This window comes from Eumetopias jubatus, unplaced genomic scaffold (assembly GCF_037043125.1).
Source record: "Eumetopias jubatus isolate StellerSeaLion01/CBP00866 unplaced genomic scaffold, mEumJub1_p1.0 scaffold_1, whole genome shotgun sequence".
NCBI classification, from domain to species: domain Eukaryota; kingdom Metazoa; phylum Chordata; class Mammalia; order Carnivora; family Otariidae; genus Eumetopias; species Eumetopias jubatus.
Window position 1 is genome coordinate 200,105,508 of NW_028274807.1, and position 27,177 is coordinate 200,132,684.

General features: G+C 53.9%; 2 protein-coding genes across 3 annotated transcripts in view; both read right to left on the bottom strand.

The window, feature by feature from the left end:
* Positions 1 to 188: 188 nt before the first annotated feature.
* On the bottom strand, positions 189 to 13,781 carry P4HTM (prolyl 4-hydroxylase, transmembrane). The gene is made up of 9 exons (XM_028124307.1): positions 13,419 to 13,781; positions 13,133 to 13,214; positions 4,890 to 5,080; positions 3,951 to 4,047; positions 2,970 to 3,132; positions 2,250 to 2,435; positions 1,440 to 1,530; positions 1,110 to 1,233; positions 189 to 599 (listed from the first exon to the last, which is right to left on the bottom strand). Exons 1-9 carry the CDS (start codon positions 13,779 to 13,781, stop codon positions 379 to 381), a joined length of 1,518 nt encoding a protein of 505 aa, XP_027980108.1. The 3' UTR covers positions 189 to 378.
* Positions 13,782 to 19,321: 5,540 nt separating this feature from the next.
* Positions 19,322 to 27,177, bottom strand: part of ARIH2 (ariadne RBR E3 ubiquitin protein ligase 2) — a 47,983-nt gene continuing 40,127 nt past the window's right edge. For both annotated transcript variants that reach the window (XM_028124368.2, XM_028124370.2), the window contains 8 exons: positions 26,286 to 26,403; positions 25,236 to 25,286; positions 25,124 to 25,145; positions 23,269 to 23,420; positions 22,314 to 22,457; positions 21,632 to 21,700; positions 20,032 to 20,115; positions 19,322 to 19,805 (listed from right to left, as the gene is read on the bottom strand). In XM_028124368.2, the coding sequence (XP_027980169.1) occupies positions 19,734 to 19,805; positions 20,032 to 20,115; positions 21,632 to 21,700; positions 22,314 to 22,457; positions 23,269 to 23,420; positions 25,124 to 25,145; positions 25,236 to 25,286; positions 26,286 to 26,403 (712 nt within the window). In that variant the 3' untranslated portion in view covers positions 19,322 to 19,733. The remainder of the gene's footprint in view (positions 19,806 to 20,031; positions 20,116 to 21,631; positions 21,701 to 22,313; positions 22,458 to 23,268; positions 23,421 to 25,123; positions 25,146 to 25,235; positions 25,287 to 26,285; positions 26,404 to 27,177) is intronic.

The following is a 27,177-nucleotide window of genomic DNA, read 5'->3' on the forward strand; positions in this document are numbered from 1 at the left end:
AGAGGAGCCCCGGGTAGCCCGCTGCCAATGTCCAATCACGACCCTTCGCCCCACGAAATCCAGCTTGTCATTGGCGAGACCGTCCTCGCCCCTCCCTCTGACGTGACGCTCGCCGAGCGCTGCGGCGGGCACCGACGGGCCCAATCTACCTCCCCCCGACCCGACCTGCGGCTTCTCGGCCCCGCGGCTCAAAGCCGTGTAGTTTTATTTGAGGGGGCAGCATGGGTCTATACACAATAAATAACACGAATGTAGGAACTGTGCCCTAACCGCGGTTGGAGGCGGGGATGGGGCAAGACATCGGCCAGGCCTTTGGCCGGCATCTGGACAGGGGGACGGCGGGCGGCCTGGGGCTGGGGGCTGAGGCCGACGCTCCCGTCAGAGCTCCACACGCGCGTCGCGGTAGGCCCGGTCCAGGGCCCACTCTGGCTGGGAGTCGGTGCCACCTTCGCGGGCCAGGCGCGCCATCTCCTGCTGGAATAGCGCCTGCCGCGCCCGGCTGGGGTCCACATTGATCCAGTTGTTGGCGATCCACTTAGTGCCGCTTGTGACCAGGCAGCCCCCGTGCAGCGAGTAGTCGTCCACGTCGCCCACCCAACCTAGGAGAGGAGGATGGTGTGAGCAAGGGAGGTGACCAGAGGGACTCTAGGCGGCGTTGACCTGAGCTTGACCTCATATAGGCCAAGGGCATGGCCAGGGTGGGCCCAGCCGTGCACACATAGGTGGCAAAATCTGGCCCCACAGCCTCCATGCGGGGCTCAGCATCTCTCTCCGACTAACGCAATGACAACACTCCTGGTCTTCTGAAACCAGCTTTCTTGCTGCCAGACCTGTCCACAGCCTGGGTTGGCGAAAGACGTGTCCCAGCCCCAGTGAGCTGGAAGGCTGGAGCATCAGGGAATCGATCACAGGGGTCAAGATAACCCAGGAGCCTACACAGGTGCAGGCCGCTGAAGTCACTGAGGATGATGTTTGGGAGGCACCAGGGGCAGAAAAACATTTGTAGGGGTGCTGGAAACATCGCACCGGTGTGTGTGTGGGGGGGCCCTCTGGGCTGGTTAAAGGGAAGCTTCCCTCAAGGCACCCTTGGCCTGGTCACAGGCCCTCACCTTGTCCATCAGGCAGGTAGTTGTACCAGAAGACTGCTGTGCCCTGCCGGGGCTTGACACGCAGGTTCCCCTTGTCACAGTGCCTCCGAGTGTCACGGAGATCAACATCATCCTGAATCAGACTCTGTGGGCAGCAGGATGGTGGGGTTTTCAAAACCCCCACTGTATGGCCAAGAGCCCAGGCCAGGCAGCCAAAAGTGGCCAGAGGGAAACCAGTCAGACGTGCCCAGGGGATCACTTGGGCCCGTCATCCCAGGTCTGGAGGGGTATATACTATGATTGTCCGAGGCCCTGCCATCCCACCAGAGTAACAGCCTGGTTGGCCCTTACCATTTCATCGTAGGTTCTGTTGTCTGCTACAGGGAAGACAGTCTCGCCCCCACCGGTGACGTTGTTCAAATAAAACAGCACTGTCATGTAGCTGTAAGGCAGGGGGCCCGTTGAGCAGCTGTGGACACTCCCACGGGCTTACCTGTGGGCAGGATGAGCTGCCCAGGTTCCCAAGGGCCAGAAGGGCAGGCCAAGATCAGTGACAACACTGCAGGTCAGTGCCAAGATGGTCCTAGCCTGTCCTTCCTCCCGCAAACCCAGTCTCTTTCTGTGTGTCACAATGTTTTGTGTGACCAAGATCACAGGTGCACTGGGCTAAATCATGTGGCTGGCTGAGAAAGGCAGGCTAGCAGAAGCAGCACCGTCCTGCAGAAGGGCTGGCCGGGAGTAGAAGGGGCTAACCCAGAGCAGTCACACGAAGAGAAGAGCTCTGCCTCCCTGCCTAAGCAGAGGAGGGGGACACAGCTTCAAAGCGAGAAGCCGAGGCCTCCAGCAGTGGAGGAGAATCAAGATCCAGGGGAGGGGGCGCCAAAAAACCTGGAGACCCAGCCTTGCCCCTTGCCTCAGCACTCTGGGGACAAGTGTCAGTGTCTGTGGGTACCTTAGTTTGGCCACTAAGACAAGATGGCCACCCCTTTCCTGCCACTTGGTAAACAAACTGGGGAGAGAGATGGGGTATCCTCAACCAGGATGGCCCAGTACTCTCCTGGCCCCATACAGGAGCACACTGTTAGGGCAGGGCTGTGTTTACGTCCCGGGAATGATGCCTGGTCTGGGAGTTGAAGGCCACCCCAGGTGGGAGGTACTTGCCGGCAGGAGGTCTCGAAGGGTACAGACTCATTGGCTACCAGCTTGGTATGGGAGCAGATGGTCTCTGGGTACACAGGCCCGCTGTCCACATGGGCATGGTAGTGGCCTCCCTCTCCATACCGCACAACTTGCAGTGGCTCGCTGAGCTCCACGATTTCAGGTGACAGGCGGGTGAGGCGTAGCACCCTGGTGGGCAGCAGGCATTCAGCTAGGCAGTCCCATGCAAGGTGGCACCCTGAAGAAGCCAGACCCCAGACCTGCCACAAGCTCTGCCCCTGCCCACCTGCCCTGGAAACCCCGAGCCTCCCCCAAATGGCCCTGTAGGAGCAGGAAGGGGTTACTCATGAGCCCTTCTCCCTGGATGCCAGAGAACACACTGGGTGGGGAAGGTGAGATTTCCACTAAATTGGGAGTGGGGATCACTCCCTCCAGGAAGGAGGTTGCTTATCTAAAACCCCTGGCTGCTCAGGGGCAGGGGGTCCTGTGGATAGAGATAAGAAGTCATTTCTGTAACTCACAAAAAACAAACATTCCAATCTATTTCTAATCCTAAATGTATATTGTTTGCCCATAATGAGGATTAATCTGCCTTTGTTAATTGCCTGTCTCTTAATGGGTCCTAATCCTGGTCTAACAAGTAGAACTTAATCTGGAGTTGGCTAATTAAGCCTATCCTCTTGGCGAGGGCCCCGCATGGCCGGCTCCTGCTGAGGTGCTCACCTCTGGCGGATGGCACGCATGATGTGGTGGGCACCTTCACCCTGGTAGAGCCACGTGTGGTGGCTGTTCCGCACCAGCTCGCTGGATGCCGCCTTGTGGCTCCTCATGTACTTGTGGAAGTCCCGAAGGTCCATGTCGGAGAACTCCTGCAGGCTCAGCACTCCTGTGCAGGGCACCCATCATCAATGCCCCCCAAGCCCATGTGAGGAGGCCTCAGCCACTGGAGGGCCATGTGCACCTGTCCCCCAACCTGGACGCTTAACCAACTCAGTCACTTAGATGCTCCCAAGGGAGAAACCTTCCATTGTTTGGCCCAGATTTCTCTCACTCAAGGCCTGTAGGCCTGTCACCAGCTCTGTACATAGGGGCAGTAGCAGCATGATGCCCCTCCAGCCACAGGTCTTGACCAGATCCTTCACTCTGGGTTCACCAGCCACAGGACCATTCTTCTGAGTTCTATTTCACTGTTGTACCTTCCCCATTTCGCCCAGAACTTGGGCATGTGAGTGATGACTATACCTCAATAACGTCCTGGGAATTATTACCAAAGGGGGGGTACTTGCATGACAGCTCCCCTACTCAAACCCAAACCACCTCCAGCACCCCAGCAACTAGCATGACTCTAGGTGGGCATGAGGAAGGCAGGCAAGATCTTAGTTAGACCAGAGAGGGCATCTTCTGGGGAAGACCCCATGCCTGGCTGGAAAGAGGTAGATGAAATAGGGTGAACAGCCAAGCTCAAGCTGGCCGCACCAGCCGTCTGCCAGCCAGCAACTCCCCTCCTGGAGTCCAGAAGGTCAAAAGGGCCTCCAAGAACTGCCCTCTAGACTGTCACCAAGGCGAATGGGAGGACCCAGCCTACTGCCCAGGAGTGAGGGCAAGGCTGCATCCTCACCTCCTCATCTCTGGCTACTCTAGAAGCTGGGTATTCAGGGGGCAGGAGGCTCACAGAGAAAGAACTGTGGCGAGGTATGAGCTCACCATCACCATCAGGGTCAGCCTTGATCGCAGAGTACATCTCCTGAATGTTCTCTGGAGTCATCCACCGTCCATTTCCCAGGCGAGTCTGGGCCAGGACCTAAAGCACAAAATGGTCCCTCAGTGGAGTGGCCTCAATGATGGAGAGCGCCAGAGCATAGACAGCCACCCAGTTCTTGCTGTAAGGGCTAAAGGTTCAGGTGATGGGGTAATGGGTGAGGACACAGGACAGAGCCTGAGGTCCCTGAGCTGAAGGGAGGGTAGGCAGAGAGAGGCCCACAGGCATCTGGGGAGGTGGCCAGGAAGACAGCTAAGAGACCTGTGGGCCATAGGGATTCCTGGTCCTGTTGGGACTGTGGCCTTCATGGCCAGCACTGTCAGCTGGTTGGAGGAAGACAGGACTGTGACCCACTCAGATACTGCAGGTTAGATGGGGGAGGCCAAGGCCTGGGTGTGAACAGGGAACAGGTATCAAGGGGAGGCCTGGCCAGGGCATGACCACCAGGCTTGTCAAGAAGACCAGGCTCAGTGGGCCACTCTGTATAGGCAAGGGACCCTACACCCTGCCAAGACCTCTGTCAGAAGCCTGGTGTGAGAGGCATATAAAAGAGAAATGCAGACTTCTAGCTACCCTCAGACCTACCATGAGTTCTGTGGGGTCCCCAGCCATGGCAGCAAGGAATCCAGACCATAGATGGCACACCACCCAGGAATTGTGATAATAAATGTCATCACCCCCAGGGGGATTCTCCTGCTACCTTCTGGGGTTCCCAAGGTAGCAAGGGGCTCTCCAGGGAAGGATAAGGGGGAGCCCTGGAACTGGGCATGCCCCAGCTGACCTGAGATGGCACCTGACTCTTGGGGCCAGGGATGAGCAGGCCACCAGAAAGACAATTCTAGGCATTCCCACCCTGGGCCTACTCCAGGCCCCAGGATCCCAACCTCACGGAGCTGCAGGCGACCATCACGGTTCTGGTCCAGCAGCTGGAAGAGGTCCAGCTGGCTGACCTGCATTGTGCCCAATGCCTCCTCGTATTCTTCAGTGGGCAGAATCTGGCTGCGCTGTAACCCCTTCATCTGAGCCAGGTGGATGATGAGCCGACACTCCTCATCACTCAGGAAGCCAGGGATTTCTGCCAGAAGAGGAGGTGGGTGAGGCCAAGGACTGAGCCAGGGCACTGATGCAACCAGTACCTTCCTCTCTGCAGAGTTCCTGGGGTACTCCTGTCCCCTGGTGGTCCCAAGGTCGAGACTTCACATACCCTTTTACCTCTACACTGGACTCTGACCCCAGGATTGAGTTGTCCTGCATAGGTTGGCTAGCATTTGGAATGTGGGGCTTTTTTTCTTTGATGCCGAGAGCACACATTTCCCAGGGGAGCCCTGGGGTGCTTGCTAGAGCTAAGCTGAGCAGGGGCTCAGCCACCTTGGGGTGGGACTGAAGGCCAGAGGACTGACCTCCACTTCTGATTGGGTACATATTTTAAAGTGGGGTGATGGTGACTGGGTTTTGCTTTCATTTTTGCTTTTCAGGATTGTTCAAATACAAACAAAGTGTAGAACATTCAGTGCTGTAGGCCAGTCCTTGCCCTCCACTCTCCTACACAAGTGGGCGCTGACCATCTACCCAAGGCTGAGTGGCCCAGTGCTGGCACGTCTGTCAGTGGGGGTCTCTTAGGTTTTTGGCAGATGCTGAGAAGATGCCCCAGGCGTCCTTTGCTTTGGGAACAAGTGTACACTGAACATCATGCCTCTAAGTCCAAGTTAAGGCCAGGCAGGCTTGGGGCTTGGCTCCAGTGGCTGGATGCCCCCACACCAGCTTCCCAAGCAGCTTGGTCAAACTGGAAAGTGAGTCTCACACCTGGGGAGCCCGCATCCCAGTGGTCACAGGCACTCGTAGACAGGAGCGTGGGCCCTGCTTCCTTCCCTCGTTCCTGGGAGAGAGGACTTCGTTAGATGGGGACCAAGAGGCCCACAGAGGAACTGACTGGAGGCAGGGCCCCACTGCCACAGTGACCCCTCGAAACTGCAGAGCTGTCTACCACCTCTCTGGGGTATACTCCCAGTGTTAACTTCCAGGCATTGCCAAGAGGAAGGAAAATGGCTGCTCAGAGCCAGAACTGGAAAGGTTTCTAGTGGTTATCACAGCAGAACACACTTAGGTGGCACAGATTCTGTCCTAAGCACATCATCAGCTCCTTAATCCCTACACTCACCCTAGAAAGCTGGGCCCTCTCAATTTGCCTTTCTTATCCATGATGCATGGCAGGCACAGAGACATGAGTGACTTGCCCAGGGCCTCCCGGGCTGTTGTATTCCAGCGTCCATGCTCAAGACCACATTCAGCTTCCCAGGATAGATGACCGAGATGTGATGACACTGAGGGGAGGGTAAAGGCCCCCACCCAGGCCTGCTTGACCCCCAACCCAGCAAACCCAGAAAGGGTGTGAGCCATCCACTGTGGGGGGAGGGGGGACGCAGCTCTGGACAATGGGTTAGACCAAACTGCTAATCAACAGTCACCTCCTGGTAGCTTAAAAAACAAATAAACAAACAAGAAAAGTAAACCAGAAAAAGAAAAAACACAGGCCCAGGTTTCTTCAGTTTATTAAATGCTGGTAATCCACAGGCCCAAAGATGCCGCCAACCTCTACAGGCCCCTGCAGTGTGCTAATCAAATGCAAATGGCCCAGGCCGGCACACTGGGGCCTAACCAGATGGGTCCCCCGCACCTGGGACCTGCACAAACACTGGCTCCTGGGGTGTGGGTACAGACCTATAAAGGCCTCAGCCTCAGCCCATTAAGACCAAGGCAGACAAAGCAGATGATGGATCACGGGCTGTGGCTATTAGCCGTGCTGGTGGTGCTGCTGGGTGACAGTGGTGCAGGGCCCCCCCAGGGCCCCATACGGTGCATGCCCATTCCCCAAGCCATGGCGCTGTGCCACGACATTGGCTACACAGAGATGCGGCTGCCCAATTTGCTGGATCATGATACAGCGGCCGAGGCTCTCTAGCAGTCAGCTGGCTGCCCCTGCTGGCCAGGGAGAGCCACCCTGATGCCCGGCTCTTCCTCTGCTCCCTCTTTGCCCCTGTGTGCCTCGACAGGTAGGGCAGGGGCTCCTAGGTGAGGGCGGGGGGGAGGGGGTGGCCTCGCCTCTGCCAGGGCCTGTTCACTAACCATTGCTGTGTACCTCTCAGTGCTGAGTGCCTTCAGGGGTGGGGAGGGACGTGAAGGATTGTCTTGTCAGGGTGTTCCTGGCCCAGGGGAGCAGGTGCCCATGGGACAGAGGAGACATAAGCAGGGGACCATCAATGGTGAGCATCCTTGGCATCAAGGGCTCTTGAATGTCAAGGTATGACAAATGGGTAGGCTGCTTTGGGCTGGGGGGCTGGAAGCCCCTCTCCAGTGAGGTGTGGAAACCGTCTGCCCAAGGGATCCTGGCAAGAGATGGAGCGCATCTGAGGGCCTTTTCTCTGAGCCCAGAGATTGCCAGGCTGATTCCTCTTCTCCAGCCTAACCTACCCCGGGAACAACAGCTCCTTCAGTTCCTCCTTTGCAGAGTGAGGGACTGTCCCAGAGCCTCAGGGTGACCATGCCAGTAAGCACCAAGAATGGGCTCTTTCAGAATACAATGATCCGGCCTCTGCTCTTTGCCAACCCCAGCCCTGGCCAGAAACTGCAGTCTCCCACAGGCCTTTCAGGACAAGAGGGAGGGCTCTGCTTTCTCCCTCCAAGATGGGGAGTGAAGGCCCAGAGCGCAGGGCGCTTCATATACACCCCTCTCCAGGGCACTGGACGTCCGCCCAAGCTGGAGGGGGAGGTGCGCTGGGAAGCTGGAAAGCAGCCCTGGCCACGCGAGTACCGGGGGGGGGGTGGGGGGGGGGAGGTGGGGGGGTGCTGTAAGACCGTAGCGCTGGGCTGGAGGCAAGCCGGGCTGAGAGCTGTTGCTAGGTGACCAGGTGTAGTTGCCCAGCAACCGCGGAGTCCCAGGCTGCACCTCTGTACTGGGAGCTGCGGGGGGCACGGGGGGGGGGCGGAGGAGTGGGAAGGAGGGAGGGGAGACCAACCCGGAGTCCAGGAAGCCCGGTCCTGAGAGCCCTGTCGCCCTGATCCTTCCATCCTTCTCCCCCCCACCTCCGCAGGGTCATCTACTCGTGCCGCAGCCTGTGTGAGGCCGTGCAGGCCAGCTGTGCGCCCATCATGGCCTGCTACGGCTACCCCTGGCCGGCCATCCTGCACTGCGGCCGCTTCCCCGCCGGCCACGGGCTCTGCGTCGAGGCTCTCTCCAACGGCTCCTGCCTGGGCCGCCCACGTGAGTCCCCGCAGGGCTCCCAGGCCCGGCCCACCGGCAGCTCCCCACCCTCCCAAGCCACTGCCCGCAAGGCCAGGCACACGGGTCTCTCTGGTAGGGGAGACAAGGGAGCGGCCACAGCAGCGGATCTCAGAAAGGGTGAAGAACCAGGGACCAGCGGGAGGCGACCCTTCCCCCACTGGCTCCCGGCGGAGCCTCACTCGGCCCCTCCCCCCCAGTGCCGCAGGCCAGCTGCAGGGACTGTGAGTTGCAGGACGCCCACTCGTCCAACGAGGTCCTGGATGCGCTGTGCCAGCGACTTTGGTGCGCCCCTAAGCGTCCTGCACCCCTTACACCCACCTCACAAGTGCCTCCATCCCAGCTCCCAGCTCGGTGTAAGAAAAATGAAAGAGGGGACACTCAAATGCTATATACGGTTAGAAGCACAAAATAAATGCCTTTAATAAGTGTGGCATTGCTAAAACAACACACCAAACAAATCTGCCTAGGAGGGTGGCAGCCAGGACTTCAGCCCTTCTCTAGGACCCCGATTAAGAGCAGAGCATCAAAGAGGGTGTGGTTCACCAGGTGGAGGGGATGGGGTTACTCCTCAAGGCCCTGCGCATCACCCCACTCCTCTGATCCCATTCAGCAGTGAAGGTTAGGCTCTCCCGATGCAACGGGTCCTCCTTTGGTCTCTCAGACTGCCACCTGGACTCCCGGCTAGAGGTGCTGAAGGCGGGCCCACTGCCTGCCGTGGAACTGGCCCCTACTCTGCATTGCTGGCTGCAGCTGGATGCCACGTGCGTGCACAACCTCTTGCGAGGAAGGCATGCTGGGACCTACGTGCTAAGTGGGGAGGTGCAAGGCCCCCGGCTGCTGGTAACCACGGCCTATGTTTGGAGCCAAGGCCACCGACATCTGCAGTTGGCTGTGCGCAGGTGGCACCATCACTAATGCCCAGAATAGGGGTTAATACAGTCAGGGAGAGCCCGTGCTGCCCTGGACATACATAAAACCCTCTATCTGCTGCCCTTCATGGATATTTGCAGACCAGAGTCCAGAGGAACCCCAGGAAGGGCCCAAGCAGGGCAGAAGCCTACTTCTGTGGTTACAGCTAAGGGACCCCTTCCTGAACTACAGTGCTCTGTCCAGACACGAAGGAGATTGGCTCCCTGGCAGGGGAGTGTGTGCTGGGTAGGCAAGACCACCTTTCTGTCCTTCTGTCCTTCCCAGGCCTGGGATGACAGCCTAGCTAATGCCCACAAGCCCTAGCAGCCCAAACTGTCTCAGGGCAGGTGCAAAGCCTCAGGCTATGCTCATCCTGGGCAGGGGGCTGCTTGTCAAGCCCCACAGACTCAATTTTATCTGCCTGACCTTTACTGAGCCCACAGTTCCACCAAGCTGCAGGCCCATGGAAAAGCAAAGGGGGTGGGGAGAAATCCATACAGAAAACTGCATTAAGCTGCTTACAAACCTGATCTTATATACACACAGTTTTTTCCCTATTTCTGGGCCTCCAGTGTTTGTCAAGAATATAGTCGTCTTAAGTAACTGCCTAATTATTTTCTTGAGCTGACTTGGAAATCCTATGATAAAGCAGTCATGGTTTTAAGATAAATTGTTTTGTGTATGGTGTCAGTTACTCATTGACCTTAAACAGTTACGAAAATGGGCCAAAACTCTTGTTGGCCTTCTGGAAACGCCCCCTGCTGCTCTTGAAGGGAATGCCAAATCAGGGGGCCAGGGTGGTGGGAGGTCACTCTGAGCAAGCAGACAGGTGCTGGTCTGGCTGAGTGCCCAAGTAAATCCCTCCAGCCAGCCAGTAATGACCAGCAGTGGACACAACTCCGGCTGCACAGGCAGCACAGATCAGGCCTCTCCTGCATGCAGCTCACCTTTAGGGGCAGAGGTACAGATGACAAATAGAGAAGACAGTCTCCAGTGATGCTAACTGCTGAGAAGAAAACCAAGCAGGTGGATGCAAGGGTGTCTGGGAACCTCTTAAGCCCAGTTTGAGGTCAAGAGAGGTCTCTGAGGAGGGGATGTGTGTGCAGAGGCCCAATGGAGCAGAAGGCACCCTCTGTGGGAAGAGCCAGGTCTGAACCTTCTGGTGGGGGGCACAGCACATACAAAGGCCCCACGGCAGCATGAGCCTGGGGACAGCAGGGAGTGAGGAAGGGGCAGCAGGAGATGAGGGCACCACCAAATGACACTTAGAGGTGAAGTGGGGATCTTGGAGACTTTTAAGGAAGGGGGTGGTAAGATTGATCTGTTTAGACACAGAATGGGGGTAGGGTGGGCTGGAAGGAGAGGGGAGCCACGTGAAAGGCAGCAATGTCCCCAGAGAGATGACAATGACTCAAAACTGGAACACCTCCCTTCTGAACTGAACAGGACAAAGTCCTCAGCTGACTTCTGATGGTCCAAATCCTTGTGAAGGATGCCTACCACAGTCAAGTAGATATTACTTGGCCCAGGTCCCACTTGCCCCAGGTCTCTAGGGACAAAGGTGGGAAACAGGGAAATGTTTCCCAAAGGGAGAGACTGGAGGTTGCATGAGGTCTTCCCCATGAAGTGGTGGGGCTCCCTCCCCTGGAGATGGGGGCACTCTGGGGTAGAACCCAGTCCCCTTGCCCCAGCTTACGTCCTGAACACCCACCCCTCAAGCCCTGGCATCTTGGGTCCCTGAGGCTGAGGGTCACAGGTTTGGAGCCAAGAGCAGCAAGGTAGAGGTGGCAGAGCCCACAGCAGGCCCATTCTCCTTGGGCCCTCCTGCCTTTTTGGGGTGACAGTAGATGAATAAATGGGCAGGTACAGAAGACAGACACTGCTTCTTCTTGAGGTAAGGCTTCCTTCTTTGGATCCATCCAACACCACAGCATTCAGTAACTGCCCCCCCCCTCCGACATCCTCACCCCTGTGCTTTCCCTGCCTCACAAGGGGACTTCCTATAATCACTGATCTCTTCTTCACGTGGCTCACCTCGTTTCACCAAGGAGCAAGCCTCGGGACTTCCTGGGTAAAACTTGGGACACTGTCCACCAGCAGACTCAAAGTCAATGTAAGAGTTGGGAGAAAATGGGGGCCACAGCTGGAGCTTCTTGCTGTAGCTGGAGCCGTCCAATTCTCCCAGCCATGCCCTTCATAATTTGCGGATACACAGACCCATCTGATGGCTTAACCAGAACCAGTTTACCTTGCGTCAGATCTCTCCTGCTTCCTATACTTTATGGGATTTGGGTTTCTCATTCTCTGCATTGTAGGACTTTGATGCAACAGCTGCATGTTAGGGGGTGAGGGGTACAGTTATGGGTTCATTTAACCTGACATACATCTGAATTAAGTGCATACAGGTCCCAAGAAGGCTGAGAACACAACCCCTTCAGACATGTCTGTTCAGGTCAGTGTAGCAGCAAAGGGGTGAGTGTTGTTCCCTTTGCCTGGATCACCCTTTCTTGACAGCCACCTGGCTTGATCCCATAGCTTCTAGAGGTCTTTGCTCAAATATCTTTCACAGGGAGGCCTATCTTGGTCACCCTACTAAGAGTTTCAACCCCAGTTGAAATTCTGCCTTATCTGTCTGCAATCATTTATCACCATCTGACATGCCATATGTATTTGTTTATTGTCTGTCTCCTTATTTGAATGTCAGCTTTAGGTGTGTGTGTGTTGGTGGTTTTTTGGTTTGTTTTTTCCTATTTTGTTCAGTGCTGTGTTCCCAGCACTTAAAATAGCACTTGGCACAAACTCCAACCGTATGCAGCAGTAATAATAATAGTAACAATAGTCTTTTAGGGCCCCTCCCACAACAGGACTGACATAACTTATTTCCCCTTACACTGTATGCATATGAAATTGTTCTCATAGGTCTAGGCATAATTCTCAACCAGGGCCCTCTGCCCCAGGGGTAATGGCATGTGCTCAGATGCTCTGCTTTGGTCCCTAGCCCCCTCCTTAAAGCCCCTAACCCACCGCATCCCCCAGCAGGCAGGAACAGCCCCAGGTCTGCAGGTAAGTGTATCACTGAGACTGAGTACCCAGGGCTGGGTGGGAAAACCTATCCTGGGCGAGGTCATGAGTCTGGGGAACCCCACCTTGCTGGCACTGGTGGTCTTTGAAGGACTTCAAGAGTCTTCTCAGCTAGCATGTTCACTATAGAGTACAGGCTCTAGAGGCAGGCTGTCTGGTTTCTAACCCTAGCTTCACCCCTGAACTAGCTGTATGAGTCTGGTCAACCAACCCCAGCTCCCGGCGTCTCACTTTTCCACCCAGGAACCTGAGGGTGGGATCCACACCCACCTCACAAGAGGGGTTGTAAGAATTAATTGAAACGATCACATGAAGCGTAGCACATAACCAGAGCTCAGAAAATGTGAGCTTATGATGCTGATTCCAAATGAGGTCACACTGGAAGGTTTTGCCTACTTATGGCGGAACACAACTCCATCCTAAGAACCCTCATCAGACCACAGGGTCCACGTTGGGAGTGAGATTCCTCCTCAGAGGCCCTGAGATCAGCTAGGACCTGGTTATCAGTCTTTCCCACCCTCCCCCAATTCTAGAATGTGATAGAATTAATGATGGCAGGAAGTGTCCAAAGATGGTTTCAGTGAAGTGTTTAGACAATCGCCTCGATCACGTTGCCCAGCCCTGTAATGGAAGGATCAGCTGCAGAGTAGGGGTCAGAGAGGGGAGTGTGGAAAGGTCACCCGGTGACCCTATTATAGAGGTGGGGGATGGTACTTCACTTTGGGAAACCTTTGGGTGATAAAAGAGCCACTTTGAAGCAGCCATTTTCAAAACAAAAGTCACGTGGCCAAAACAAGCCTCCAGGCGCCCCCCAAACCGCAGCCCCTGGCCCTTCCCAAGAGCGCCCAGCTGACTTACCAAAGAGCAGCGGCTTGAGGCTGAGGGTTCGGATGAAGTGATCCCTGTTGGCGACCAGCTGGACCTTCCGCTCGTGCCCCACCTAAGGGAAAGGGGCACTGCGGGCAGCTCGGGCCCCAGGCCGCGCCACCCAAGGAGGGTACAGGCACCCGGGCCCCGAGCGCGACGAGCGGGAGGTGCGCGCGGGGCAGACGACGCAGGGAGCAGCGTGGAGGTCGTGGGCTGCGCGGCGGCCGTCACGGGCTCGCCGTGCAGGGCCTGGAGCGCGGCAGACGGGAGTCCTCACCTTGATGCCCTCGAGCCGGGTGAGGGGACCTAGGGTCGCCGCGGGCCCGGGACCCTGGGCGCGGCGCTGGGGCCCGGGGTCGCTGCTCTCGTCGCCGTTGCTGTAGTGCACGAAGAGCAGCAGCGCCAGCACGTTGCCCAGGTACAGATGCACGAACACCATCAGCACCAGGAAGTAGGCGCGCGAGCAGATGCCGCGGGGCTTGCACAGCGGCCGGACCGGTGCGTCCTCGCAGTCGCCCAGCCCGGCCGCAGCCCGGGCCCGCTCGTGTCCAGGCGGCGCCCACTGCGGACTCACGGCCTCCGGCCTCTGGGCCGCCACCGCCGCCGCCGCCGCTGCCGCCGCCGCCGCCGCCGCCGCCATGGCGCCCAGGTCGCGCGCACGCCCAGAGGAGGGGCCGCGGGGATGCCCGCGCCGCGCTGCGCCGTCGCCTGGACAACCGCCCCGGAGCCCGCGCGCGCCGCGGTCTCTAGGAGACCGTGCATGGGGATGCTGCACCCGCGGGAGCCGCCCGCGCCCGCCCCTGCGCGGCGCTCCGTCTCCCGTGCGCCCTGGACCCCGGCCCACGCTGGAGTTTCTCTTCCCGGGGTGGGTTGCTGTCAGGAGGAGATGCACAGTCCCCAGGACAGAAGCCGACCCTCTCCCCCACCCGCAATGCAGAGGCACACAAGAGCGGCACCATTAAAGGAAACCCCATTAGTAGTTTCTCCGTCCCCTGGTTAAGATGCACTTCTCTCTTCGCTTCCGGGAGTGGGGTGATAGCGACGAAGCAGTGCTAAAAGATGACTCAATAATGCGGCGGTTTGGGGGCGCCGCGGAGGCCGACGACTGCGTATGTGATGGTGTAGGACCTACAGCTTTCGGCACTGTCGTTCGCCAGCTTAGAAGGCCAAGAATACCTTGGAGTTCTGCTCTGAGGTCGGTAGACCTCACAGGGAGGCCTATAGGAGTCAGGCCTTAGGAAGAAGCTGCCTGATGTTCAAGGTCGCATACGGGCGTAGACGGTGGGATCCAGTTTGTAGTGGTCAGAGAGGGCTTCCTGGAGGAGCCCTGGCACCAGGAAGCTCAAACCCCTAATAACAACCTGCAGGAACAAGCAGGTATTCAGGTGCTCTGGTGCACAGAAACATTTCTTGCCTCAAAGCTGGCACAGGGAAAGAGGGAGAAAGGCACTTTTCTGTGAGAAAGGGACTTTTCTGTAATTGAGACACCATTGCTTCTGAGGAAAAGTAGACAAGATTGGGCGCATTCAGGATGGTGTGGGCTGTAGTCCCCTCAGAGGAAAGAAACTCAGATCATCACCAGGTATGGAGGTGGGAGGGCATACCAGTGACCAAGTGCCAAAGCCTGGGCATTTTCATGCTCCCTGCTCTTCTAGGGCTGGGTTATCCTCAGGCAGAGATGCACAGGCCCCAGGGCAGAAGCCGACCCCTCCAGGTGGACAGGCAGACAAGAGCAGCGCCACTAAGTCAGGTCTCACTAGTGGTTTTCCCTTTACCCTGTGAACAAGCCCCTCTCCCGCCTGTTTTCTTCCAGAAAAGTGGAGTCTGCATTTTCTGGTCTCCCCAGAGCAGGCCAGGGGCTCCAAATGTAGGCCCACCTCCTCTCTCAGAGATTCTACACACAATGGCAGGTTTCACCAGTGCCCAAGCACATGGGTGCATCCACTCATCCAGCCACCCTCAGGGACCATCTTGTCAGTCTTCTTAGGATACGACAGAGAAACACTGCCCAACCAAAGGAGACATTCTGGACGTGTCTAACGGGGAGGAGGGGGAGGTGGTAATGGGAATTGTTATGTTTCAGCCGAAATTGGGATGCTGACCAAACACCACCAGTGGTCCAGCATTCTGTTTTAGATGGAGTGGGGACCAGGCTCTGCAGGTAACCAGGCGAGCCTGGACTCCCTGTGCGTGGAGGTGCAGACAGAGGCAGTATGTATTCTAAAGCATACATACATACATACATACATAGAATGGCCACAAAAGAAATGTTTTGGATTCAAATGGAAAAAAATCCTATTACCAACTTAGGAGTGTCCAAGTTTCCTGCAGCTTGTCTTTAAGCCACTCTATTTAGGTCAGAATTCTCTCAACTTCCAAGTATATAGCACAACCGAAACAAGTACATTTTCCCCAAATCGTATTAATCTCCTAATTTTTTTCTTTTCTTTTTGTAATCTCCTAAGTTAATTTTTTTTAATTTATAAAAAAGATTTTATTTATCTGACAGAGGCACAGCAAGAGAGGGAATACAAGCAGGGGGAGTGGGAGAGGGAGAAGCAGGCTTCCCGCTGAGCAGGGAGCCTGATGCAGGGCTTGACCCCAGGACCCTGAGATCATGACCTGAGCTGAAGGCAGACAACTGACTGAGCCACCCAGGTGCCCTCTCCTAAGTTCTTTAATGCAAAAAACACCAACTAACCGAGTCACAGTTTTACCAAGGACGTCATGGTTTTCTGGTACCCATGAATGTTGAGACCATTTCCTCTTTAGCCTTTTAATACCTATAATTAGATCACCACAAATCCTCATATTCCTGATTTTTCTGAACCCTTTCTCCCATATTCCTATCTCCCATACCCAAGTGACTTACGCCCACTGCCATGCACAGCTCCTTCTCTAACTCATCACCAGACAACAGAAGGCAAGCCTGCTGGGGCACTGGGGTGGGGGTGTGGAATGCTCACTGTCTAGTTCTGCTCCACCTGCTGTTGGTGTGGGAATCTCACAACCACATCATAAACTGGAACTTGGGCCTTTTTTAAAACCTATTGCCCTGTTGCTACCTAAGGGCCATGAGGTTTCTCTTTTTAAATAGGCTCCACACCCAGTGTGGGGCTTGAACTCACGACCCTGAGATCAAGAGTCCCCTGCTCGGGGCGCCTGGGTGGCTCAGTCGTTAAGCATCTGCCTTCGGCTCAGGTCATGATCCCAGGGTCCTGGGATCAAGCCCCGCATCGGGCTCCCTGCTCCGCGGGAAGCCTGCTTCTCCCTCTCCCACTCCCCCTGCTTGTGTTCCCTCTCTCTCTCTCTGTCAAATAAATGAATAAAATCTTGGGGAAAAAAAAAAGAATCCCATGCTCTACCTACTGAACCAGCCAGGCACCCCGAGAGAGAGGGACACACACACACCACACAAGCAGGGGGAGCGGCAGGCCGAGGGAGAAGCAGGCTTCCCATGGAACAGGGAGCCTGATGCGGGGCTCGATCCCAGGACCCTGGGATCATGACCCGAGCCAAAGGCAGACGCTTAACGACTGAGCCACCCAAGGGCCCCAGGAGTGACCCTTTAGCCCTGGGCCTTGCTGCCTCAGTGAAGACATTCACTAATGATCAATTCCATCGTTGTCCCCCATGTTCTGGAGGCTCTGAGAGGGTAGAGCCCGTGGATCTTTGCACACCAGTGTATGCCCAGGCCATGCACGGGGCTCAGCACCCCAGAGGGCCAGGGATGCAGCTGTGGGGTTCAGACTGGCATGTCTAAGGCCTCTCTGGCCTTGCCTGTCCTGTGCATGCTGTCCACAGCTTTGGAGCCTTAACCTCTGAGCTATCACCGAAGTTGCTCCCACTCTTGCCACCACAGGTGTGGAGCCCCTCAATTCAGAACCCAAGCTCCATTTCCTGTCCTCAGTCCTTGGGATTAAACTCCACACACTCAGGTTTCTGTCTAGGTCCTATCTTTGTAACCCCCGAGGCCCTGTGAGGCCACTCTCCTCACTCCCACCCAGGCTTCCGTATCTGCTTTGGAGGGACCTAGCGGGTTTTCTGAATGAGGGACTCAGGGCCTCTGCAGGAGCTGTGGGGCATTCCCACCAGTTGACTCTGCTACTATCCCAGGATCTTTTTGTGGGGGGAATGGTATGGCCTGCAACCCAAGGACGGGGAGGAAAGTAAAAATAGGCAGGACATTCCACTTCTCTCCACAGATGCCCTCTCCTCAGAAAGCCAGACAGAGAAGGAAGGCAGAACAGAGGCCAGTGAGACCTTCACAGGTCTCCAGAGGAGGGGGATGATCAATAGGAAGGCCCCCATTTGGTGCTCACTAGCCAGAATCCCCTGGGGTGTCGGCTCAGGAGGTTACCTGGATCCTTGGAAGGAAGACTCTACACAACTTTATAATCAGAAACTTTGTTTATTTTGAATAAACCACTCAACATTGAGCAGAGGATGTTGCCTCAACTTTTTCTTTGAAGAAAACAAAGATATGGTAAATTCATGAAAACACTGTGCCTTCCATTATCTTCTATCCTTTGTAGGGCAGAACAATTCTGCCTGACCTTTCCCATCTTCCTGATGTTACCGAAGGACAGCCCCTGGGGGCACAGAACCTCCTGCAGCTCCAGTGGTTGGGGCCACAGCTGGGTACAAGTGTACCACGTGGTAGCCGTGCAGTCCAAGAACTGCCCAGGATGCCCAGGGTGTGCCTTAAGGTGCAGAGCTGCAGCACCCCTGCCATGGCGGTGACACGGAAAGGACTAATGGAGAGGTAAGGGCTCCAGACGCCAGGATCTTCCACGCGTCAATGCAGCATTGACACAGACCCCTAGGTCCTGCAGCAGGCAGGCTCCTCCTTCAGTGAGCTCCCCGCCGTTCAATTCTGGGCTCATGTGCTGCACTCCTAACTTGTTCTCCCACTCTACCCCACAGTCCCTCCCTTGCAGGTGACAGGAAAAGACAAAGCCTGGGTTGGGGCTGGGGGAGACAGGGAGCCTGCAGCCAGCTGTGTACCCCATGATCCCAAGAATCACAGCTGTCCTCTGACTTCAAGAGTGATTCAGTTTACAGCTAACATGGTCCCTGGGAAATTGCTGACTGAGGTGAGAATGTCTGAGTATCAAAGAACTTCCACCGTAATATTCACAAATCTCCCAAGCAACTCCTCCAGGAGGTGAAGGAGGCCCTGTCCAGTATAGACAGCTCTGCCAGCCTCAGAGTGGAGGCAGTGAACAAAGCCACAAAACCCCAGGAATCACAGATGTAACTTTTAAAAGGCACACAAGACCAGGTTCAGGACAGGCAGGACACCACACCAACCACCTGTTCCTTTGCACTCAACTGTGCAAAAGCTGGCCCTCTCCCCTGGCCAGCCCTTCTAGCATAGTAGCTGGAACCGCAAACCCAGGACCCTCCTGGCCTCAGACTTCCAGACCCCAGAGCAGCCACTCTGGAGGAGAACACACTCCCGATAACATGAAAACCACTTGTGCAAAGAAGGCCCCTGAGTCCGGAAGACCTGTGCCCTTGGGAGGGCCACGCTGAACTCTGACCCTGAAGTTCACCAGAGAACAGTGTAGCAGGACAGTGTCAGGTATGGACAGCCGTGTGTGAACCTAGTTAGTTATATTACTGGAACACTGGCACAAAAGAAGGGACCAAGGTAAAACAAATTTATTCTGGGGAATAATTCCCTTTAAAAGTAGATCTCTATCTTTAGGAGACAAAAGGAAACACTGTGCTGAACCCATGTCCCCTGGTCTGGAGGGCCACAAGTCCACCTATGCTCTGCTGTGGGCTCTGGCCTCAGTGGCCAGACCCGGGTAAACCTGGAAGAAAGATGAGCCCACAGACACACAGTGCCATTGGAGACAATAACACCCTGTGACAAGGCCCCCTTCTGTATTATCTCCTCCCTGGAAGGTAAGGCAGGTGCACCCGACCACAGAAGGGTCCCCCAAGGACCAGGCAGGAGGCATGATGTGACTGCCAGTGCCCCATGCCCGTTACACAGGCCAACTCAATTCCCCACCGTCCGCCACCCACACTCTTCCCGAGACACCAGCTGTGGCCAAACCCATGAGAATCTGGAAAACCGAGACCACCCTGGGGTCCTCCTGCAGGAGACATTCTGAGGCAGGATGGGCAGGCAGCATATGTTACATTCTAAGTAAGATAGCTAGAGGGTAAAACACTCCAATGCCAATTTATTTTTAAAAAGGGTTCTGTGTAATTCTATGGTTTGCCCTTTCTTTTTTGTATAATTATACAACCTTTGAAAATTACATAAGTTGTAATGATCTAATACTATTAATAGTCATTCAGAAAAAACTTTCCCTCCCTCCCAACAACCATCCAGGGGGAATTAAAAGTCCTGAAAAGAGACCAATTCAACATGGCCTCTGCCCTGGTAGAAACAAAAAGCGAAAAGATGAGAAGAAAACAGAAATGGACTAACAGGTGCGTGGCCAGTGTCTGTCAGGAGTGGGGCCCTGGCTGTTGCCTGAGGTGGTGAAAGGCAGAGCCTGCAGCATGCAGTTCGGCAGCCGGGAGGCCTCGCAGCCACATCGTCCTCACTCCAGCGCGTCTGTGTCCCATTCTAGGTGTCATGGAAATCCTTCAGCAGGGTTCTCCTCCGCTGCTCTGCTATGTGCATCTGGTTCTCTAAGTCCTGCAGCAGGGAAGCAAGATGGTGCCTGCATAGCCCAGTCCCGAGAGCGCGGAACAGCCAAAGCCACCCCCCCACCACTCGCAGGGGCTTCAAGGGGTCAAGGCACTGCCCTTCCCACCCTGCTCTGCAGCAGCTTCCGGTCCACAGGCTAACAACCCTGTCGCCTGTTAACAAGTCAGTTCTCCTGGCCTGCAAGAGAGGGACCAAGAAGGGGGCAGGCACTCACCCCTCTGTCATAGCTGTCTGCACGCTCCACTTTCCATGACAGGTTTTCGATCTCAGCCTCCAGCTGAGCTTGCTGGTATTCAAACTGTATGGGCAGAGCAGGAGGGTCAAAAGGAGAGGGGCTGCAGCCAGGGCAGGGCCTGCAGATGGGAGGGGCAGACGCAGCACCTCAGGCTCGCATGAGCTACAGACAACCCTGTGACTGTCCTCAGAGAGCAGTGCTAGCTCCTGCAGCCAGAGCCAGAACCTCAACAAAAGGCTACCTGAGGGGCGCCTGGGAGGCTCAGTCATTACGCGTCTGCCTTCGGCTCAGCTCATGATCCCAGGGTCCTGGGATCGAGCCCCACATCGGGCTCCCTGCTCAGCGGGAAGCCTGCTTCTCCCTCTCCCACTCCCCCTGCTCGTGTTCCCTCTCTTGCTGTCTCTCTGTCAAATAAATACATAAAATCTTTAAAAAAAAAAAAAAAGGCTACCTGAAGAGTACGGCTAAGCAGCAAGGCCCCAATTACCCTCCACCCCGAAAGAAGGGGGAAAATTTAAGCCACTGACGACAATATTCTCAACATACAGGGAAACAGAGGCTGCAAAAACAAGTCAAAATGGATATTCACAGACATGGTATTCACTGAATACTTAATTTTTTCAGCCCTTCTGCAAATCAAGTCTTAAAAATATTCAAACCATTTGACTTAGTAATTGTACATCCATTGTACAATTATACACAAAATGTTCCTCAACGTCTTACAGTAATGAAAAAGAGAAACAATAAACACCCCAACTGATGGTACAACCATATAATGAAACATTTATGCACATATTAAAAACAGTATTTACCAGCCTGGTAAATAAGGACAGCTGCAACAATAAACGGTTGTAACAACAGAATGTCATGTATATAATTAACATTAAATGTAGAAATAATTAAAAGGCTGAAAAATGCTACAGTAGCCATGTCTTTCTGGTGGGATTATGGATGATGTAAATGTTTTTCTGTCTTCCAACATTTTAGCAATAAATGTGAATTACTTTATAATCAGGGGAAACAACCCATATCTAAGATAAAGAATTAAACAAAGATGCAAAAAAGTCCACTATAATTTAGGAACATGCATATTGGGTATCCTCCTAAAGCATGGGTGCCGGCCTCCCAAGAGCTTTTTAGCCAGTTGCCCTATAACTATGGCCATTCAGGGGCTTTGGTATATCTGCCTTGATATTAGACACAAAGCCAGGGCCTGAAGTCTATTTTAGAGATGCCTACAGGAGAACTGAACTTTTTTTTTTTTTTTTTTTAAAGAGAGAGAGAGCGAGCGAGCGTGTATGCACACAAGGGTCAAAGCATCTTAAGCAGGCTCCGTGCTGAGCGTGGAGCAGGGCTCAATCTCACCACCCTGAGATCATAACCTGAGCCCAAACTAAGAGTCAGATGCTTAATTGACTGAGCCACCCAGGCGCCCCAGGAGAGCTAAACTTTTTAAAACTGACAGTTTTATTTTGCCCTCCCAACAACCAGGGTCTGGTCCCCACTCTCTGGGAAAGTGCGGGTAGACAAGGGTACCTCTGAAGCTAAGAGGGCAGAGCAGAGGACCGCTTGGCCTTACCAGCTTCTTCCTGGGTCCAGACTCCATGTAGTAGGCGTACGGGTAAGTGTACTGCAGGGTGTACCGGCACTACAACAGAAGACAGAAGGCTGCACGTGCGAACCTAACCTGCATGCATCGCAGGCGGCTTTCACAATTCTTATCCTACCGTGCAGTTAGCCTGGCTCTACAGGTATGAGCTCGAAGGAAATGAGGCCAAGCCAAATGAAGGATGAACTGGGGGACAACATGGAAAAAGCTGAAACAGAAATGGTCACAGAACACCCCACAGTTCCTTTTTCAAATTGTGATTTATTACCAGCAGCTTCCTCAATGGCTCTTCCCTCGGGTCGGACATCAGAGTCCACACACCTATCTCAATACTTGTCCAAAGACAATCTCTTAGTTTCTTTGGAGTGATGTGTGGATGGGACAAAAGAAGCAAAGGGCTCTAGTTTTCCCTGCAGTTCCTTCCCTATGACTGAGGTAGTGGAATACTCTTCTTGGAAATCCCCTGGCAGCCAGCAGCAGGCTGGGTCCTCAGTGGGCAGAGCCCAGGGAAATGTGGGCCCAGAAGCAGAAGCATGTAGAGCGACACAGTGCTGTGTTCCCTTGCCCCGTACACTGCCTCCCACCCTCAGACGTCTGGGCCTGACAGGGCCAGGTGCTGGGCCAGGGATCAGAAGGGGTAGGTGGTACAGACCTTGGCCAAGAGCTTGGCAGCATTCTGTAGGTACTGCCAGTCGATCCACGTCCCCAGATTATTCATGACTCTCTCCTGAATCTTTTCATGAATCCGCTGATATGTCTGTGCCTCCAGCTGCAAGCTCTTGTTGTGGTTTTCCCACTACAGGGTATAGAGAAAGGTACACAAGTCCTGACATAAGTTCAGAATAGATACCTTGGTTGGCACAGCATGGCCACAGCTTCATCTAACTTATGGGGACTGTGTGTCCTTGCAAGTGCAGGAGGAGAACTTCTTCTTTTTTAAAGATTTATTTATTTGAGAGAGAGAGCACGCACGCATGCAGGGCAGGGTGGAGGGGCAGAGGGAGACGGAGAAAAGCAGACTCCCTGCTAAGTGCAGAGCCCAATGTGGGCTGATCCCAGGGCCCTGAGATCCTGACCTGAGCTGAAATCATGAGCTGGCCGCCCAGTCGATGGAGCCATTCAAGTGCCCCAGGAGGGGAACTTCCTCAGTCCAAACTACTAACCCTGTCCTAAGCAGTGGCCTGCCAGCCAGATCACTCTACCATCTAGGGCAACAGGGCTTCAGCCCTGAAGACTAAACAAAGCTAGGCACCCACTGGTCTACTGTGTTTAGAAAGCAAATGCGCCACCCTCTTTGGGCTTCTGAAGGGTCTTCCTGGGAGGAAGTGCCCTCTAAATTTGACTAAGATGGTACCAGATGGAAAAGACTATCTGATGGTCCCCTCATTGTTCTTTAATCCATCATTCAAAGAGCACTGTTGGTCGTGACTGCCCTGTGGAGCCCGAAAGTCACATTTACTGGAAGCATCACTCAGGCCCACTGCAGGAGCTCCTCTCCCTGACTTCTGTGTGCATGGACCGGCATACCAGTCCCTGGGAATTCTGCCTCAGCAGGCCAGTGGGAAGAAGCCCACTCATGAGGAGCAGCCGCAGAAGAAGATGCCTACCCTCTCAAAGTAGAACAAGTACTTCTTGAGGGCCTCCCTGGCCTGCGCTTGTTGGCTCTGGTTGACAATGTCGGGGTTCTCCTTGTACCGACTGCACTCATAGTACTCGCTGCCATGGGTCTTCCAATCTCCTAGACACATCCAGCAGAAGTCTGCAAAGAATAGAAAATGAGGCATTTACACCCACAAGATAAGCCCGCATTCCTCCAACGGTAAAGCAGTGGGACAGACAGATCCTGTGAAAGGGGGGTGGGGCGGGGTTGTGACCTGACCAGAACTTCCTAAGGGTGCCTCTTTCCAGGAGGAAAGTGCACCTCTCCTCTTTGTCACATAACACTGTCCCTGTAGCCTTTCCTTACCAATATGAATAGCCACCTGTCCTAAGAATATTTTGTACACAAAGCTGGGAATAAAGACTTTCTGCTATTTTGTCTTTTTTTTTTTTTAAAGAACACTTCTATAAAACCAATAGCTACCCAATAGTTCCTACTCAGAATTACGAGCCTGCTTCTACACTGAGGAAGTGAAGAGAGAAAAATAAACATCCACCAAACATCTATAAATTACTGTGGTCTAATGGAGAGGGGCCAACCACAGTGCTGTTAGATGGCTACATCTCTATCCTGTCTGATCTATATCCTGTCTCTGACAAAGACCCTGACGGTGGGGAAACCCTGTTTCCCAGGATTCAAGTTGGCTCACTGACTTCTCCAAAGGACCTCATATAAAATTTGGGGAGACCCTCAGAGACCCAGAAGTCGTTCTCTTCTCCTGGGAGCCTTCACTAAACAGTGGCAATACCGCTATCTCCTTAATTAGTTAGGTGGTGCTTGCTACTGTCTTAAATACTACTACACTGCTTAGGGTTGCCCGTATAGGTGATCACTATACAGGAATGCAAGGGATGGCAGCTAACTCTGGGTGGTGAGCGATGGGGAGACTACGGGGAGGGACACACAGGGGACTTCTTGGGTGCAAGGAATATGATGGGTACCGGGGTGTTCACTTGCCATTTCTCTTTAAACTGTATGCAAGTCTTATGCACTGTTCTAAGTGGATGATAACACGTCCCTCTCACTCAAACACACAAAGACAGAGTGGGATACCACAGAGGAAATATGCCACTACCCACGGCCTATCTTCATTCTACACTTCACTGCCACTGTTCCCCTCTAACACCTTGCCATGTCCATTCTGATTATGGTGGGCTCCTGGGAAAACACAGGAATACCATTAGATGGACCGTTACAAAGAGGGACCCTCAGGGCCTTCTGGTCAGCACTGAAGCTGCTGTGTAGGAGACCTGCCTGGACATACTTTCTACTTGAACAAATTTTATTTCTTTACTTCATCTGGCAGGAAGGAAAGCAAAACCAATAGGTTCCATGTAAGCTACTCCTGATGGACGAAGATGTAAAAGGCCAAATCAGAAGCCCTTGTGGAAACTTTGTAAAACCTTGAAGGAAGACTCTTCTGTTACTCCCTCCAATAAAACAGCCTGTTCTAAAAAGAAACCTGTAAGGTAGCACAGATAAACCCCACATTACTTACCTGCCTTGGCAAAAATAAAAAGAGCACACTAAAATCTTCTTGGATGACTGAGGATCATTAAGGTCTAAGAGTCATCCCAACCTTGACTTCTGACTATCTGTGTCAGCAAGATGGCAGTGAGATTGTTAAGAGGCACCAGAAAGGAGTAAGTAAAAAATCAAGAGCTGCTTTAGGCTGGGTACTGTAAGTGACTGAGGCCACCCTTTGTCACTTCACTACAAAAGCACTCACTAAACAGTGGAGGCCCAGGCACAAGAAATGCAGACTGTGCCCCTGGGCCTTGTGTACCACGCCTGGGACTCACCGTGTTTACACTTGGAGCATTGCTGTCAGAGGGAAACAGAAGAGAACATGTTAAGGGCAGGCTGACCAAAGGCTCCATGGCACATATGCAAAGGGTACGGGCTTCTGCTCACCATGTGATTGCAGCCTCCATTCTTCTCAATGCAGATGTTGCACTTGGGACACTGAGGAGACAGAAGGGCGCCATTAGGCTCACACACGACCAGGCCGGTTCTAAGACAAATTACACAAAGCTCCTGGCACCCGTGCCCAGTAGCTCATCGTGCGAGCCCTTGTGGGGAGGAGCATCTCACTTAAATGTGGCGGGTCGCTGAGGCTGGAACAGCAATTCAAGGAAATGAGGTCAGCACATTTGGCTCTCAAACACTCCAAGCACCAGCTGAGCCCCACTAAGTCTTCCACCATCTGTCTCTGCCACGAGGCTGCTCAGATTAAGCACAAGCTGAGTCAGCACAAAGCCTTCCTGCTTGGGAAGAATGCCAAAGCAACACACGAGCTGCCACACTGGACCAAGTCCTGGTCAGCTTGCCTGGACTTCTGTTTCCACAAGAGGGCAAGGAAACAACCTCTAAAGCTCACTTGCTCTCATCTGAGAGATGCCCCAACCTCGGCAGCAATGCAGAGACCAGTCTGACGCTCTGCTCTCCCACTGCCACAAAGCAGACTATGTTTAATGAGGTCACGGTCATGGCTATGCTGTGAGTGCAGCAACTCAGCACATGACCAGCACAGGGTAGGTGCTGAGTCACCCAGGGCTCAAGGGGCTGAGGGCCACGTTTTCCCATGGGAAGTTTCAGAATGAGAACTGGGCATGCCTGGGCTTGCATCAGAGCCTTGCTCTTTACTACATGTTGCTATCAACCACCTCCCTCCCAGGGCTGTTAAAGCCTGGGAGGCATTAAAAAAAAAAACAGGTTTTCTTCTAATTATTCACCATATGGGTCAAACTTTTCCAGGTAGTTTATTATTTTATTAAAATAAACGCATCCAACACATGCTATGATAGTCCGCTGCAAACTCTGCCAAGTTTGGGCAAGGGTCTGCAGCCTCCAGCAAGGGCCCTGGGGCCCTGGGTGTTCTGCTCTCAATGGCCAGCCTCCTGGGTGAGGCCCTAGGCAGCATTAAGGAGGGCAGATCCATGACAGGTAAGATACAGTCCTTACGTCTTTAGTGTGAGCACTAATGTAGTTGGCTGTTTCAGAGTCGTCTGCACACTTCGTGAGCCATTTCCGGATTGTGGCGCAGTCTGTGGGGGCGTGATACATCTGACGACACTTGAAACTTAAAACCAGAAAAGAAAAACATTCAAATAATTGTTAGGTCAGGGTACCATATTTTCAATTTTCCTTCTGTCCAAGCCAACAGATCCTGAATTAGAGTTTTTCAAAGAAGTCAAGTCACTTCTCAAGGCCTTTGGGATCTTTACTTACCCAGGGCTATACCGAAATACTGTATGAATATCTCTTCAATCTAAGCACTTCTAAGACACACTCTTAATAAACCCAAATAAAATGCTTCTGTCTTAAATATCCTGCGTGGTGTTAACCCTCCCTTAAAGGATGTCAAATTCAGAGTTCAGTTTCTCAAAGGGCATGGCGAGGTGCTCTGAGACAGGTAACTCAGCTCAGACCCAAAAAGAACCAAGATCCACTTTTTGGGAGCCTTGACTTGACTCCCAGCCAGATGTGCACAGGATGTACACATGACAGAACCTGTTCAGTCTGCAGGGCCAATACCTCTGACAATGCCTGAAACTTAAAATCAGAAAAGAAAACACTCCAACAACTCATCCGGCTAGGTTTCCATGTTTTTAATTTCCCTTTTGTCCAAGCTAACACAACGTCTGGATAGTAAAGACACTCAGGCAAACAGCCTAACACATGTCCCAGGGAAAGAAGTTCATAATGTGGGACAAAGGGGCAACTGGGTGGCTCGGTTGATTAAGTGTCTGCCTTCGGCTCAGGTCATGACCTCAGAGTCCTGGGATTGAGTCCCGTGTTGGGCTCCCTGCTCAGTGGGGAGCCTGCTTCTCCCCCTCCCTCTGCCTGTGCTGTC